The following is a 16,143-nucleotide window of genomic DNA, read 5'->3' as shown; positions in this document are numbered from 1 at the left end:
AGTATTCATTTGCGAATGGTTAACCATTGTAGCAAAGATGTGTGCATTCGTCTGCTGAGACATGGGTCTAGGATCACAGCTACAAGTGCTGGTAAGTTAAAGTGCAATTTTGCTTAGTTGTTTTATGGACAGAAATGTCTGCTTTCCGGTCTTCAGTTTGTCATACTAATAAAGGCCCACATTTTGTGTGCAGTAAGCTATAGTATTAATATCTGAACAGTCACCCCCTCCCCCCCACAAAAAAACCCCTGACACAGAATAGGACAGGAGAAGTAGGGGGTGGGGAAGGGTGATATAAAAGTCATACTCAGAGTAGACACATTGAAATCAATTGACTTAAAATATCACCCAAAAGTTTCAGAAGTAATCGCTTCTCAGTGAGGCGATTCCGGAGTAAATGAAATCATCATTCCATCCAACTGCTTGAGTTGACAAAGGAAAAGAAACTATTGGTGTAAAGTTTTGGTTTTTAAAAAAAAGTTATTTCTGAAATTTACATACAGAACTATGAATCTAAGAAACTGAATTCAACAAACTATGAACTACAGATGGTTCACTCCCATGGCATTTAATGTTTAGCCTTGGAATTATATACAACCAAGCACAAAGAGTTACAAACTTTAATTTTGTGCTGAAAACAAAACTCTCACTGAAAGCATTAATTAATACTAACTTTTCTTAAAACTGCATGACATTAAGAAGACAGTTTTGAGTTGAGAAATATTTTCAAAAACATTACAGTCTCTGTGTGGAAAAAATACAGCACTCTGTGATGAATTCTAGGATGTTTTATTCTCCATGGAACAATATTAAAATCGCTGTGATGTTTTACTTTTTTGTTAAAAAAAAAAAGGCAGCTCATGATCTTACTCAAAATTCAGATTTTGTGAAATGTAGTTCACCAAAGCTAATAGATATTTTAAAAAGAAAGTATTAATTAATTAATTAATTAATTAATTAAAAAGAAAGTATTAATTAATTAATTAATTAATTGCAACACATTTTTATTTTTTAAAAAATCCAACCCAACAAATTTGCAGGTCAAATTAAAGCACTGGTGCTCTTTCTTGTTATTATGTAATCCAGCCTCCTTCGCAGCAGGCTAGGGGTGTTGATATTAGATTGCTTGGAGGTGATCCTCCAGTTCTTCTGGATCAATCCCCTATATCACTGACAGAGTTGCACTCCCCTTTTGGTCCACGAAACATGCAGGCAGGAGTGCCGTCAGTGAGATGCCCACTAGATATTTATCTGCAGAAGATCTTGAAACAGGGCATTTTGAAGCTGGGGAGGAGCTAAACTAGTCTCACTGCCATCACATGACAGCATTAAGCCCATCTGATTGCTGCACCAGCTCTAGACTGTCATAGCAGTCTTACTGCCCCCACCATCTGCCTCTGCTTCCATGAGTGGCAGGGCGCCATCCCATAAACCCAGGCTGGGGAGGTTTGAATTGCAGCCTAAAATATCAGGGTTGTAAATATTGTTTATTATGAACTAAATAAAATCCACCTGCTGCTTCTTAAGACAGAACCCAGATTAGTTTACAGTAACACAGAACCATATTACAACAATAAAAGCATATTTGAAATAATAAAAACAACAGCAGCAGCACTCCAAGTAAAGGAAACAACATTTGAGCAAAGTGGGAGGGGAATAATAATAATAATAATAATAATAATAATAATAATAATAATAATATCATCAAAAGAGAAGGCACAACCAAGCAATCCTCAACTCTCTCTAAAGGCTACAATATAAGCAGAGCTCTTAACAGTGCCTAAACGTATTCAGTGCTGACGCTCTGAAGGCCAATTTAGGGAGGGCAATTCAGTTTGGGTCCCAGAACTCCTGCTCCTTTTAGAGCAGTCATGGCCAAACTTGGCCCTCCAGCTGTTTTGGGACTACAACTCCCCCCATCCCTAGCTAACAGGACCAGTGGTCAGGGATGATGGGAACTGTAGTCCCAAAATAACTGGAAGGCTGAGTTTGCCTATGCCTGTTTTAGAGAGATCATCAAAGTCGAAAGCAAAGCATCAGGTGTGCTGAGAGAAGATCCCAGGGAGAAAGGACTCAATGAGTGGAAGTTGGGCAGAGCTGCTCTGATGGGAAGATGTCTGGGGTGTCAGATGGGGCTAGCCTCTTCTTCAATTTCTGTGTCTAGAATCCTCTATCCATCCATTGCTGTTGACTAAAAATCACACAGGTATTTCCAGCATCTGATATCTGGCCCCATCAAAGCATATACAGTTACTGGGGTTGCATGAGTCAGGCAAGCACACATGGCATCCTATTGCAGCTGTCAGTATCTCTTTAGAAAAGATCTCTAGCTAAGGTCCCGTTCACATATACTGCCAGCAGTAAATTGCTTCCCATTCACACCTTAGATAAGGTAAGAAAGATGGAGAATTCTGATGCTACACTACTTCTGATTGCTGATGGAGAACGTTGCCCACTCAGCGCCAGTATCTCACATCCCCATAAGGAGGTGGACTATCATGGATGCTAAGTTGGGATTCAATTGATAGGAAATGGTGTTTGGATAAGCAGGATTCTGCTAATTCATCTACAGAAAAGCAGTGTTGGTGGTAGAATGCACTTCATGGTGATTATTAATACTTCATCAACTATGTTACTATGCAGGGAATTAAGAATTGCTGGTTCGCTGCACAGCTGAAACAGCTGAGAATGCATATATGCCTTTATCAGATACAGAAAAGATTGAAATCTCAAGATGAAAGCCAAATGAAACTGTTGCTGCACCAAGTACCAGTGTGACTACAGAAAATGTTTTAGACCATGAGAAGATGTAATGATAGCAGGAGAATTTACATCTAGGTCAGCAGCCATTCTGAGATAATTTATAAGTTCAGTTTCACATGTGCCATTTAAATGACTAATGAATCTGTAGTGTGTGTAAGACAGAAATGCAATTTTCAATGACTCTGCACAATATTTTAATTTATGGTATTGCAGGTAGAAAAATGCATGTACGGTTCCACTTCAATCTTCCTACTGCAGTTTTACCTTTGAACAGATGCATTCTGCATGAAATGCTTTATTAGTTCTCTGCTTCTTTCTCCATATAGAACTGTATACATTTGGGGAAAGCTGTGGCTCTGTAAATTTGACACGTCATTGGAAAGCATCAGTTATATGCTTTAAATACATCAGTTATTTCCTTCCCTTGCTCTGGTCTCCTGAAACCAGTGTGGTTGGAAAAAATTATTATCATTTGTAGCAGTGTGTTTTTGCCCTTGAAATGGACATGTGGGCCTATATATTCACACCGACACTGGTATACATATTTCTATCCTTTTGGGGGAAAACGCTGATAAGGCTTTCTTTGGAGTTTGCCAGTTTCACCCACAGGTCAGAGAAGAACATGGATGAAATTGACAATTGTCTCCACCCCAGAGACTAGAGTGGAAGGACAGTGAGGGAAATGGCAAGGAGGAGAGTGGGCAGGTAGTATAGAAAGGGTGATACACACTGAACCAGTTTGCGCATAACACTAGACCAAGCCATGATTTAGCATGAATGTGTAGGCTTCCAGGGAGAAGCGTGTGGTCACATTGCAATGTGTTTGGTGCTGTGCTTTAAGCCATGGTTTGGCATAGTGCACTCACGGAACCCTGGCTTGTGGTTTATCTCAATCCAGACAAACCATGAGCTGTAACCAAAGTTTCATGATTTGTTTTGGTCACAGGGCAATACGGAAGACAAGTGTGCTTTCTCTTCTTACAGCTGAAGAAAATGTAGAAACAGTTGAAAAGCATAGCTTTTGTACATTGAGAAAATGTTCTCAAGTGACCATTAAGTACTTGAAAATGAATGTGTGATTTTGACTTAGGAGCTGCAACATCTCACATAAAGTTTATTTGTTTCACTATCCATTCTCCTCTTTCGCCATCTAAATAGCTGCGTTTGTGTAAGTGGCATTCTGAGCCTAACAAAACAGAAAATAATTATTCCCCTGCATTGTGCTGTGCATACTCAGATAACTGATTTGGAAGAACAATAATTCATCATGTTTTGTAACCTTAATCTCATGTTAATCATTTAGGAATGGTAACTGATGATAGGATCTAGGAATTCTGCCAAATTTGTGCACAACATAGTTGGTCATGCAGTTGCTTCACTTCAGTTCCAACTGAAAAAAATCCTGTTCTCCGCAGTTGGAGTCTAAATACTTCTTTTGCAGAAGCTGAGATTGGGACAGTGTTTCTGCAGTTCATGACTAGTGAATGAATGTAGATAATACAAGCTGAGATTTTTAATTGCTTTGGGTGTGCTTTCTATTAGTGCTTATCTGAGTTTAATGTTTCTCTTACATAATTAATTCAAATGGAGCAGTGTTATGAAGTTTGATACCAAAAACAGAGCTTTCAATGAATTTTGATTTCTTGAACTTTGCCTTTGAGCTTTCTTCTTCTTTTCTATTGTATAACCTAATTTGCAAGAGGGCATGATGGGGGTGGGAAGGTATATGGGATGAGTACTATTTTCATCGGGACGCGGGTGGTGCTGTGGGTAAAATTGCTGATTGTAAGGTCGGCGGTTCGAATCCCCGCGGCGGGGTGAGCTCCCGTTGTTCGGTCCCAGCTCCTGCCCACCTAGCAGTTCAAAAGCACCCCTAAGTGCAAGTAGATAAATAGGGACCGCTTTATAGCACGAAGGTAAACGGCGTTTCCGTGTGCGGCGCTGGTGCTGGCTCGCCAGATGTAGCTTCGTCATGCTGGCCACGTGACCCGGAAGTGTCTTCGGACAGCGCCGGCTCCCTGCCTCTTGAGCAAGATGAGCACGCAACCCTAGAGTCGGTCACGACTGGCCTGTACGGGCAGGGATACCTTTACCTTTACTATTTTCATGGTACTAATGAAGATAGCTAAGACATGATGCAGACACAATGTTGAAGGGGGAAATGTAAAAGCCAAAATGAAAAATAACCAAAATGTGTCGATATCAAATAGTTCTATAAAGATTTATTTAAATTCACAATTACTGAAATATTTACAAAATTATAAACAAATAATTTGCCGTAAAACTCTTGCAGCAGAGGTGTATTGCTGCATTTTAAACATTGCTAGCAGGATTACAGATCACACTGAAATGTAAGCACTGTGGATTAAAACAGATTGGCAGACACATTTCAACTTCTTGGTCTTCTTCGGTGGCCAAATACAGAAAACAGTGTTTGCTCCTTCAAAGTTCAGTCAGAGTTCAGGTTTGCATTCATTCATACATGTGTTCTTTAAGAAAAATATACCGGTATGTCATATTTTGATTCATCTTTTTTTCATGTTTAAGGTACTCTCCTAACAATAGTCTTATAATAATCTTATAAGAGGGAATAAGTTTTTTAATAGCCTTTTTATCAGATCCCTTACTCATAAAACTCTTTTCAGTCAGGTTTGAAGTTAAAAGACAGAAGTACGACCTTAATATTTTATTGCACACAACACTGTATTATGTAGTATCTTGTCACATGGAACAGTGATTTATTATTCTGTCCTGAGAAACAGTATCATAAAGTTGGGAGAATATCTATTTTTATATGTATATATTGTAACCAACAGATGCTAAACTAATGCTGCATATTATTACACATTTTTCAGCAGATACATGTTGAATGTATCTGACAATACAAAGAACCGCTTGATTTCAAAACTATGGTTGCAAACTGTGCAGTAACTTAACATTACCTTCAAAGTTTGCAAAATGTAGATTTGCATTTTATTTTTTTTAATATACTAATATATACATATCACAATAGATTGAGTTGAAAAGTTAAGAAGTTCCATTCATGTCAGTTTGAATTTTGAGTTCAGTAATTTTTCATTTTATGAGCACTTGTTTCTGGAACCTTTCTTGTACTATTTTGTTAATATCTCTTTGAAATGTTTCACTGAGAGCTTAAATAGTCTATTTTAAATCTATTTTATAGGTATCCAGCTGCCCAAAGAAGATGATGTATCAATACCTATGATATCTAACTCTCCTGCTAAGGAGGCAGATGATAGTTCAGATCTCTCTATCGAGGAGGATGAGAAAATCAAGGAAGAGCCTTTAACAATATCAGAATTGATGTACAATCCAAGCAGCAGCTTGCTCCCCACTCCTGTTAATGATGAGGAGATTGATCTGCTTTTTCAAACCTCCCCAAGGGCAGATCATGAAAAAGAAGATACAGATTCATTTGAGGAACTGGAGGCAGATGAAAATGCCTTTTTGGTTGCAGAAGAGGAGGAGCTGAAAGAAGCCAGGAAAGCACTTAGGTGGAGCTATAACTTTTTGATGGGCAACATGAAGATAAATGCTGTCCTGAAGAGTTTTTCCAGACTTCTTCTTGTTGGGCTTGGAATAGTGCTGGTTGTTTTCCCTCTTCTACTTGTGCTCTTGGAATCAGATCTTGATATCTCCTTCCTCCATGAAATCCGCCAGACTCCAGAGTTTCAGCAGTTTCACATTGAATATTACTGTCCTCTTAGGCAATGGGTGGCCTGCAAAGTAGACTTTGTTAGCCATTTGCTTGGCAGCTCCTAAAAATTAAGAATATGCGACATGACTAAGGGCTATATTCAAAACTAGTGAATTTCAGTCAGTGCTAGGTGCTCATAAACATATTTAAGGCCATCAGCAAGTAGTTCTTCATTTTTAATCCATAATGGACCTATGAAGTTCTTAAGTTTCCTTTTCATAATTGAATTATTGATTTAGCTACATGGTGGCCTTTCAGTAACCAAAAAGCAGTTATTTTTTTCTTGCTTGCTTGTTTTTATCAATGACTGAATAGAACAGAAATTTATCATCTCTACCATTACAAGCCATGATGTACTAAATTTAATTAGCGACAAAAAGAGGGTGATGCGTTTGAATATACTCCTTAGTGAAACAATCTCCACTAACCAATGCCTATACAAGCAATGTTGATTGCTGAGGTTTTCTTTCTTGGTTTGAATTTTCATTAAAAAAATAATAATATTTTTATGTGTTTACAAAATTTTGGTAAATTTTTAGCAAAGTCAACTTCTGAAGATATTTAAGTGTACAGATTACTAAAATAAATGCACAAAGGCATGTCTTGGTTTTTTAAAATGTTTTAGTAAAGTTTTTTTTTAAAGATTGAAGAATGGGGTTCTCAGACATCTGCACAAGATGGTGAGTAGAAGAGGGGGAAATTAGGCAGGGTCTGCTAGATAGAGTTGAAATGACAATACCATGTTTCTAAGGTCCAAACTACACATTGCAAAGCAAACATGGAATTCCCTTACAATGGTGATGTAGGGGTTTCTTGCAGGGTTGAATTAACTGGCAGAAAGAAGTGCTTAAGCCTTCTTGTGCCCAACTGTTCTCTCCTTTACCATGGTCATTTTCCAATGCTCTCCCACCTTGGTAGGCTCCAAGACTTAGAGATGCCCAGCTGTATGGGAAAACAGCCTAGAGGGGAAATATGCAGGAAAGAATCTTTAATTAAGCTCTTCTTTCTGTTCATTGATCCTGCCCAGCAAATCTCTATCGCCCCTGCAATCACATCAACTGCCAGATATTTTGGCTTTCCAAATGCATGACATATAATGTGTAGTTCTGTCCTGGCAGTTCTAAAGCTGAAGAGAGGTGAGTACTTTTCATAAGATGACAGTTCAGCTATTCCTGTGGTTCACCACTTGACTCAATGGTAATGAAAGGTCTTTGCAGGGCAGTGGAAGTATGGTTCTGTAAGAGGTTTTCGGATTAACTGTAGATTGTTGTACATAACATAGAAACATGCAGATATAAAAAACAAAAAGTCTAGGTAGGCCTACTTAAATATATAGAACTTAAAAATACACTGGTCTCTAAAAACAGAGACAGACTTTATGAAATGCATCCTACCCCCTGAATCTCAAGCATCTAAAGATGATTTTCTTTTTCTTGACACCTTTTATTACTATTTCATCATGATGTATCCCAGAGTTTCTTAGTTCTTGATTCCACTCATTACTGTTTCATCATGATAAATCCTGAGTCACCGTTTTATGTTATTATTTCTTGTGCATGCTAACTCTCTTACCTAATATAAGTGACAATGGATGCACATAGTTCGCTCATAAATGTGTCCCTATGACAGTGGTGTGTGGTTATCTTTGTTGTCTTTGATGTGCTGGAGGTTTTGTGCCTGTGTAGCTCCAAGTACTTCTAAGAGGCTATAAATGCATAAAACCTCACATGTGTAGAAAAGATCAGTAAGTCCCAGTGCCCAACTCTGGGAAAAAACAAAACAAAAATACTTTGTATTCTCCAGTTTGGATTTCCTGACACAGGATTATTCTCCCCCCATATCTAACTGTATCAACTGCAGGACTCTTAAAGCCAATAGACTGATTTTCTGCCAGTATGAAAAACACAACATTTGTTCCATTATTGCTGTAAGAATTGCTGCTATTTATGATTTTTATGGAATTTATCAGTGTATAAAGTACTCATTTTTTTTTTTTAAAAAAAACATTTCCCCTCACAACAACCTATTGTGGTAAGGTTATAAGGTTGTTGTGTATCATTTAACCAGTTGAGCCTCCATAGTGTTTCATCCATGAGGAGTGTGAAAGCAGCATAATCTAAGTCACAACTGAACCCATAGATGCTCAACTGCACATCAGATTGTGTCTGTAATTTGCCCAATGAATCAGGCACTCTGGTGAAGCTTCATGTATATTCTCTAGCTCTAGAGAATGTAAGTAGCTGTTGAATCAGGAGGTAAAACTGCAATTTGTTTCCTCTTTTTGAGCAGTTGGCTACGGTAATTTAGAATTGGGGGCGGGGGGGGAATTTACATTTGCTTGCCCCCTATCCATTTAAAAGGTACCAGATATCTTTTTAGAATAACCTTTTCTCAACAGTAACTATCTGCTGTTCTCTGCCTCTCTTAAACCGTCAGTTCCCTTGCAAACAGTTGCTGATCAATAGTTTTTATTGCATATTTAATTCTTTAACAACTCCTAGCTGAATCCTTTCAATAGAATCCACTTAGGACACATCTGCCTTTGGTTCCCAAAATAAAGATAACAGACACCTGCATTTTAGGCACTATGATGATAGAATTAGGCAATACAGACTTTGCATATTGTGTACTAAAATAAAACCAAGTTCTATTCTGAGTCCTACAGATATATAAATTTACTGAGCCCCTTAATTATAATCACTTAGGTTCCTGGCTTCTAAAATGTAGTCTTGTTGATGTCATAGAGCTCCAGGAACATTAGAAACATTTGTTTGTATGATTTAATTAGGGAAGGGTTGGGTTGCATGAACAGATTACCTCAGAGAATGGACTGTGCAATAAGGGTACATGTAGGGTTAAGATGCAAGTGCATGTACATGGATGTCTAGATGTATATACACATCCTTGATCCTGTAGAGCTTTCCCAAGGTGAATTCTACAGAATTATGGACACACCTTTTCTACATAACAGAGAGAACCGAGAAGCTGGGAGAGAGCATGTACTGCATAGACCGAAGCAAAGTCTTGTCTCCAGTACTGGAAGTGTCTGGCATATGAAGAGTCCATAGGTACAGTATTGTGTATTTCTGTCTGTGCTTGGAATATATTGTAAAACGTTATGTACTTGAAATCTATTTTGTGATTTGTCTAATATTTATAAACACAACTCTGGGAAGAATTAAATAGGGTTTATTTCGTTAAATGCAAACACACACAAAAATCTAGGGGGAAATGTACCTGTAAACTTGGGCCTTATCTTTGTAAAGTTCACATTTCTATGTCAACATCTTGATTGTTTTATATGTTACTATAACGACAGGACTCCCTAATAAAAGTATGTTGAAAAAGCCATTCTTCAATGTTATGCTCCTTATTGTGCAATAAAGTTCTTTGCAGAAGGAGAGTCACTGCGTTATTATTGCTTGCATCATAATCATCACATTTAGAGGGGAAAACACATTAATGGCGCAGTCCTCAGACTTGATATGCTAGCATGGGGATAGGATTAGATGTGCTGACAGTTGTAACAGCCCATGTAATCAGTGGCGTAGCGTGGGTTGTCAGCACCCGGGGCAAGGCAAGTAATTTGCGCCCCCTAACCCATGGATTTGCGCCCCCTAACCCATGGATTTGCGCCCCCTAACCCTAACCCCCAGATGTTGCGCCCGGTGCGGCCGGCCCCCCCTGCACCCCCCACGCTACGCCACTGCATGTAATGATGTCACTACTGGAAGATACAACAGCAGTATTTAGAGTGAGACCGTAATAAATCTACACCTAAATGAAATTAAACTCACACCATATTATTCACGGCAATTATGTTTACTATATTTCAGAAACGGCCACCCAACTTCTTCGAATCATTCCATCAGCGCTTTCCAGGTAGAATGATTCCCCCTCTCCTCCCCCTGTGTTCCTTTGGGGGTTCCTCTGACACACACCCCTAGCCAATTTGGGGGGCTGTGAGGGGCTGGTGGGGGGAGCAGAGGAAGGGAAATTCAATTGCGCAAATGGAAATCTTTGCACAGAGCTTCTGATGTTGGGGCTGGCCCTATGTATAGCATGCAAGAGGAACTCGCTTTGGTACCTTCTTTATTTATAACTAATAGACAGTGGCCAGCATTGCTTGGGAATTCTAACAAGAAAGAAAATCAGTGCAATTTTGAAACCAGTGGTTAAAATCTGTGCAGCTCTTAAAGGTTCAGTCCATCATCTTGATTCAAAATGGCATCCAAACAATGACAAAAACCTGCTCCTTGATCTCAGGAACTATCATGCAAAACTTGCTTGATAGCTTAAGAGGTGTGAAAATCCACCAGGAACAGGCAAAGAAACAACACTTTCCAAAATATATAGTAGATACCTATTTATATTTATTACATCCAGACTTTCTTCTAAATAGCATGCATTCTATCCTCCCGTCAATCTTTGGTACCTTAGGAGAAAATATGCTAAAAGGAATATGTATTTGAGAGTTAGGTATACTTGGCAATGGCATCCTGACAATGAACAACTCATGGTTTTACTTATCATACTTAAAAAGTTTAGAGAAAAATCAAGAGAATATGTCTTTGTAAAATGGGGATGGTGCCACTTCAGGAATTTTGTTTCATGAAAGCATCACACAGATGGTAAGTGAAACCAAACAATGATGAGTCAGTGCCATCTTCTGACCTTTTAGCATAATCCTTGTCTAATGGATGCTGATTACATTTATTACCCAGCCTTCACCAGCAGGTTCCAGGGCAGGGTATAACAGATCACAGTCACAGAACTAACATAACATCCATTATGAATACAGTACCAAGAACCATCCTGGGTTAATATATTAGGCAATTAGACACCCTTAATAAAAAAAGAATGGCTAATTTGAAAATTAGGATTTAGATGATTTTTGATGGAGATGTCAGGGATTGAACCCAGGACCTTCTGCATGCAGATCAGATGCTCCACCATTAAGCTGTGACCCTTCCCTCAGCTTCGCAACGGTGATAGGGATAAGGCAAGGGATGGAACAGAGGCAGTCCAGATCACCCAGTACTAGGCAACCATAATAAGCTAACTGCAATCCTATTCATGTCTATTCTAAATGAAATTCCCATTGAGATCAATTATTCCCAAGTGGGTATAGTTTTGTAGCCTTAATGTCTCTGAACTGGAGTTTGGTCTCCCTCTGTTTAGTCATTTGGTACACATACAATTTTGACATTTTATATTTTGGAGTTAATTCGTACAACACATTTTTCTCTGCAGGATCGGCTCTAAGCATGCATAAATATGTGCTGATATCAGTGCTTTTTGGGGTGGGGGGACACAGGGATACGCATACCCCTAAACATTGTGAATCTAAGTTTGGCCTCATTGAGAGGCAGTATTTCAATATGAGTAGGAAAATTAGAGTACCCCTAAACATTATTTTTTTTAAAAAAAAAAGCACTGGCTGATATGAACAAGTGTAATGCATGAACTGGGCGGCTGCAGTTGGTCAGCAGCAATTGGCGTACAGTGGTACCTTGGGTTACATACGCTTTAGGTTACAGACTCTGCTAACCCAGAAATATTATCTCGGGTTAAGAACTTTGCTTCAGGATGAGAACAGAAATCGTGCAGCAGTGGTGCAGCAGCAGCAGGAGGCCCCATTAGCTAAAATGGTGCTTCAGGTTAAGAACAGTTTCAGGTTAAGAACGGACCTCTGGAACGAATTAAGTTCTTAACCAGAGGTACCATTGTAGTCACAAAAGCTGCAGCACATATGGAATTTGCTACTGACCATCAGTGCTTTTTTTAAAGAAAAAACGGTGCCGGTACTCACCGTGAAGTGCCACACTTTTAACACACTTAAAACATTGTCCAGTGATAGTACGGAACATGAAACTGCCTTAAACAGGGACAACGGGTCAGTCCAGCCCAGTCTTGCCTCCTGTGGCTCAAGGAGGCTTTCACAGGGACCCAAGCAGAAATCTCTCCAGGCCTGCAGCCTGTGACCCTTTTAACTGGAAATGCAGGGGTTGACTGGGAAACCTATATGCAAAACATGGGCTGAACCCCTGAGTGATGGGTCCTCTCCACTTAGAAAAGTAAGAGAAAAACAAAGCTACCCGCCCCAACACTATTTTGAAACAAGCTTTTAAAAAGGCAGAAAACAAACACACACAGAGACCACTCCAGGATTGTAAAAGAAATACGCAACTGTCTTTGGTAAATCACTGAAATGCCTGTGGAACAACTAAAGTAAAATAGCTTGATGCTGGGACTACTAGCAACAATGGCTTAAATCGCAAAGGATAATCTTACTGTGGAAATATTGGACACACAGATTACTTAGTCTATAGTAGACTATATAAAGTCAGAGGAAAATACTAAAATACTTGTTTTGGAATTTGAGCTGAAGCTTGAACTCCCACATAAGAAATAAACAGAAACTGGAGAGGGGGTGTTCAGCTAAGGCTTGTTCAGAAGAGACCCCATGAAATTAACAGACTTAACTTAGCCCTGTTAATTAATTTAAGTATTTGTGCACTACTGCAGCCAGTCTTTATACAGGACTCCAGGGCCCTTGGGTTCAAAATGAAGAAGCACAGCCGTCTATGGAGGCATTTCTGACAGTAAAAGGTAAAGGTAAAGGTACCCCTGCCCTTACGGCCCAGCCTTGCCAGACTCTAGGGTTGTGCGCTCATCTCACCCTATAGGCCGGGAGCCAGCGCTGTCCGCAGACACTTCCGGGTCACGTGGCCAGCGTGACGAAGCTGCTCTGGCGAGCCAGCGCAGCACACGGAACGCTGTTTACCTTCCCGCTGGTAAAAGGTAAAGGTAAAGGTACCCCTGCCCGTACGGGCCAGTCTTGACAGACTCTGGGGTTGTGCGCCCATCTCACTTAAGAGGCCAGGGGCCAGCGCTGTCCGGAGACACTTCCGGGTCACGTGGCCAGCGTGACATCGCTGCTCTGGCGAGCCAGAGCCGCACACGGAAACGCCGTTTACCTTCCCGCTGGATTTATCTACTTGCACCCGGGAGTGCTTTTGAACTGCTAGGTTGGCAGGCGCTGGGACCGAACGACGGGAGCGCACCCCGCCGCGGAGTAATGGCAATCAAAGGTAAAAAAAAAAAAAACTGAGACACTCTGAGCACCTCTCCCATTCATGCTTCCTAATAATTTGGAGATATTAGATGAAGTCTTACAGGGGCAAGACCGAAAATAAAAGCTCTCCATCTCATACTGCCAATATGCAAGTCAATGGTGCAACAAAACCATGTCCAGTTCTGGTTGCCTTGCCCAGAGAGCTGGAAAAGGTTCAGAAGAGGGTAGGAAAAATACTCAAGGTGTTGGAGAAAGGGTTGAGGCATCGGGGGCTTTTTAGTTGGGGTGTGCGCGTGCATGTTACAGGTGTAGAGAAGTTATGCAAGGCGTAAAAGATGAAGAGAGCACAGCAGAGGTTATATTTTCTGAGAATCCTCCAGAAAAACAATCTCTCAAAGGACCTGTTGATGGCATTTTACCATTGTACTGTGGAGAGTGTATTAACTTATGGTCTCTGTGTGTGGTTTGGGAGCTGCACGGCCAGGGAATAAACAATGCTGTCCAGGGTTGTAAAGACTGCAGAGAGAATTATTGGGTGTACTCTTCCCACCTTGGATCAAATCTACGCTTCCGGGTGCCATAAGAAAGCTGCAGAGATAGTGCAGGAAAGTGCACACCCCGGAAATGATCTCTTTCAGCTTCTGCCTTCTGGAAGAAGGTCCAGGGTTATAAAGACTAGGACTAGCCGCCTGAGAAACAGTTTCTATCCAAATGTGATTTTGGTTTTAAATGCAGTGTAAGGTAGTGTTTATGTGAGTATATTGTATTCAGTTATGGGGTATCAGAGTTTTTAGGGGCTGACCAGGCTGGGATAGCAGGCTTATGGGTTTTTGAATGTCTGATGTAGATTTTTTCAGTTTCGTTGTTCTGTATGGTACAATGACAATAATGGTTGTTGTTGTTGTTGTTCAGTCGTTTAGTCGTGTCCGACTCTTTGTGACCCCATGGACCAGAGCACGCCAGGCACTCCTGTCCTCCACTGCCCCCCGCAGTTTGGTCAAACTCATGTAGGTATCTTCGAGAACACTGTCCAACCATCTCGTCCTCTGTCGACCCCTTCTCCTTGTGCCCTCCATCTTTCCCAGCATCAGGGTCTTTTCCAGGGAGTCTTCTCTTCTCATGAGGTGGCCAAAGTATTGGAGCCTCAGCTTCACGATCCGTCCTTCCAGTGAGCACTCAGGGCTGATTTCCTTAAGAATGGAGAGGTTTGATCTTCTTGCAGTCCATGGGACTCTCAAGAGTCTCCTCCAGCACCATAATTCAAAAGCATCAATTCTTCGGCGATCAGCCTTCTTTATGGTCCAGCTCTCACTTCCATACATCAGGACTGGGAAAACCATAGCTTTAACTATATGGACCTTTGTTGACAAGGTGATGTCTCTACTTCTTAAGATGCTGTCTAGGTTTGCCATCGCCTTTCTCCCAAGGAGCAGGAGTCTTTTAATTTCGTGACTGCTGTCACCATCCGCAGTGATCATGGAGCCCAAGAAAGTAAAATCTCTCACTGCCTTATCCTATCGTATTGTAACTCTCTCACCCAACTGCTATGACCGATAAGGAAGTGGAAGAAGAAAACTCATTTTCTTCGTCAGAGTCACGGCGCCTCCTAGTGGAGCCAGCAGGCCTGGGCCGGTTTTTATTCCCTTCCGTCGAAGCCCCTCGAGCCTCCATCTCCTCAGCGCGTCGAACTCGCAAGAAAGTCCAATGTGTTCCCAGGGAATTTGGCGGCGCCCCGGCAGGGAAGCGACAGGACGCCCGGCGGCGGCGGCGGCGGCGGCTCCCCTGCGCCATATGCCAAGGCAGCTGGACCCCCTTTCGGAGCGGGCTCGAGCTGGCGCCCCTGAAACGAGAAGCGCTGAGGGGAAACCCGACGTCCCTCTCCGGAGGCTAAGCCGCCTCCCCGCCCGCTTGGCCGACTCCACCCCCAGCGGCCGGTTTCCACGGGGACAAGAGCCCCGCGCCGGAGGCAGAAGGAGGCGGCTGAGGCTGCCTGGCTGTCCCTGCGGGTCGCGGCTGGAGAGGCGCCGCGCGGGAACCGGGGCGCCCTTCTCCCCGCGCTGACAAGGAGCATCCCGCGCTTCCCAGGCGCGGCGGGGCGGCCCCGCGAGTCTGGCCTCTGCCGCTTGGGGAGGAGGTGCGTTTCCACTCGGAGCCCCCCGTCGGGGACGCGGCTGGCTCGAGGTTTTCTCCTCAGAGGAGAAGCCCCGGGCGCAGCCCTGGCATCGTCCCGCTTCCTCCCGCCTTCCGGCCCTTAGTTCGCTCCCCCTCTCGGGCACTTGCTGAGGCGAGCGGGCCTTTCCTCCCGCTGCCCTCGACCCTTTCCTGTAAAAAGAGAAATAAGCCTCCCATAAGCCCCGTGCATTTTCTGGGCGCGAGTCTCTCACGCCGCACCAGAAATTCGCGGGTTTTGTGAAGGGGTGAACTTGGCGAGGGACACCCGCGTGGGGCCAGATCGGGTCTTCTGGGCCCGAGACCTAGAAACGCTGCCTTTAAATAACAAGCAGGATTTTATATATGCCTTTAAATAACAAACAGTGCTGGATTTATGTATAAAATTTAACAGGGGGGCAGTGGCGTAGCGTGG

At 42.0% G+C, this 16,143-nt stretch overlaps 2 protein-coding genes across 4 annotated transcripts in view; both read left to right on the top strand.

Moving 5' to 3' along the window:
* Positions 1 to 9,832, top strand: part of FRMD3 (FERM domain containing 3) — a 135,453-nt gene extending 125,621 nt beyond the window's left edge. For both annotated transcript variants that reach the window (XM_079996093.1, XM_079996092.1), the window contains one exon: positions 5,948 to 9,832. In XM_079996093.1, the coding sequence (XP_079852219.1) occupies positions 5,948 to 6,546 (599 nt within the window). In that variant the 3' untranslated portion in view covers positions 6,547 to 9,832. The remainder of the gene's footprint in view (positions 1 to 5,947) is intronic.
* A 5,785-nt stretch (positions 9,833 to 15,617) lies between these two features.
* The window catches only part of LOC307226993 (uncharacterized protein), a 45,033-nt gene continuing 44,507 nt past the window's right edge, over positions 15,618 to 16,143 (top strand). The window contains exon 1 of one of the 2 annotated variants that reach the window (XM_079996023.1): positions 15,618 to 15,693. The gene's annotated coding sequence lies outside the window, so the exon portion shown is untranslated. The remainder of the gene's footprint in view (positions 15,694 to 16,143) is intronic. The other variant, XM_079996022.1, reaches the window with a different exon arrangement.

Source organism: Podarcis cretensis, assembly GCF_951804945.1.
Source record: "Podarcis cretensis genome assembly, chromosome: 11".
NCBI classification, from domain to species: Eukaryota; Metazoa; Chordata; class Lepidosauria; order Squamata; family Lacertidae; genus Podarcis; species Podarcis cretensis.
The sequence above is the reverse complement of the archived record's forward strand: the minus strand, read 5'-3'. Positions and strand labels throughout refer to the sequence as shown.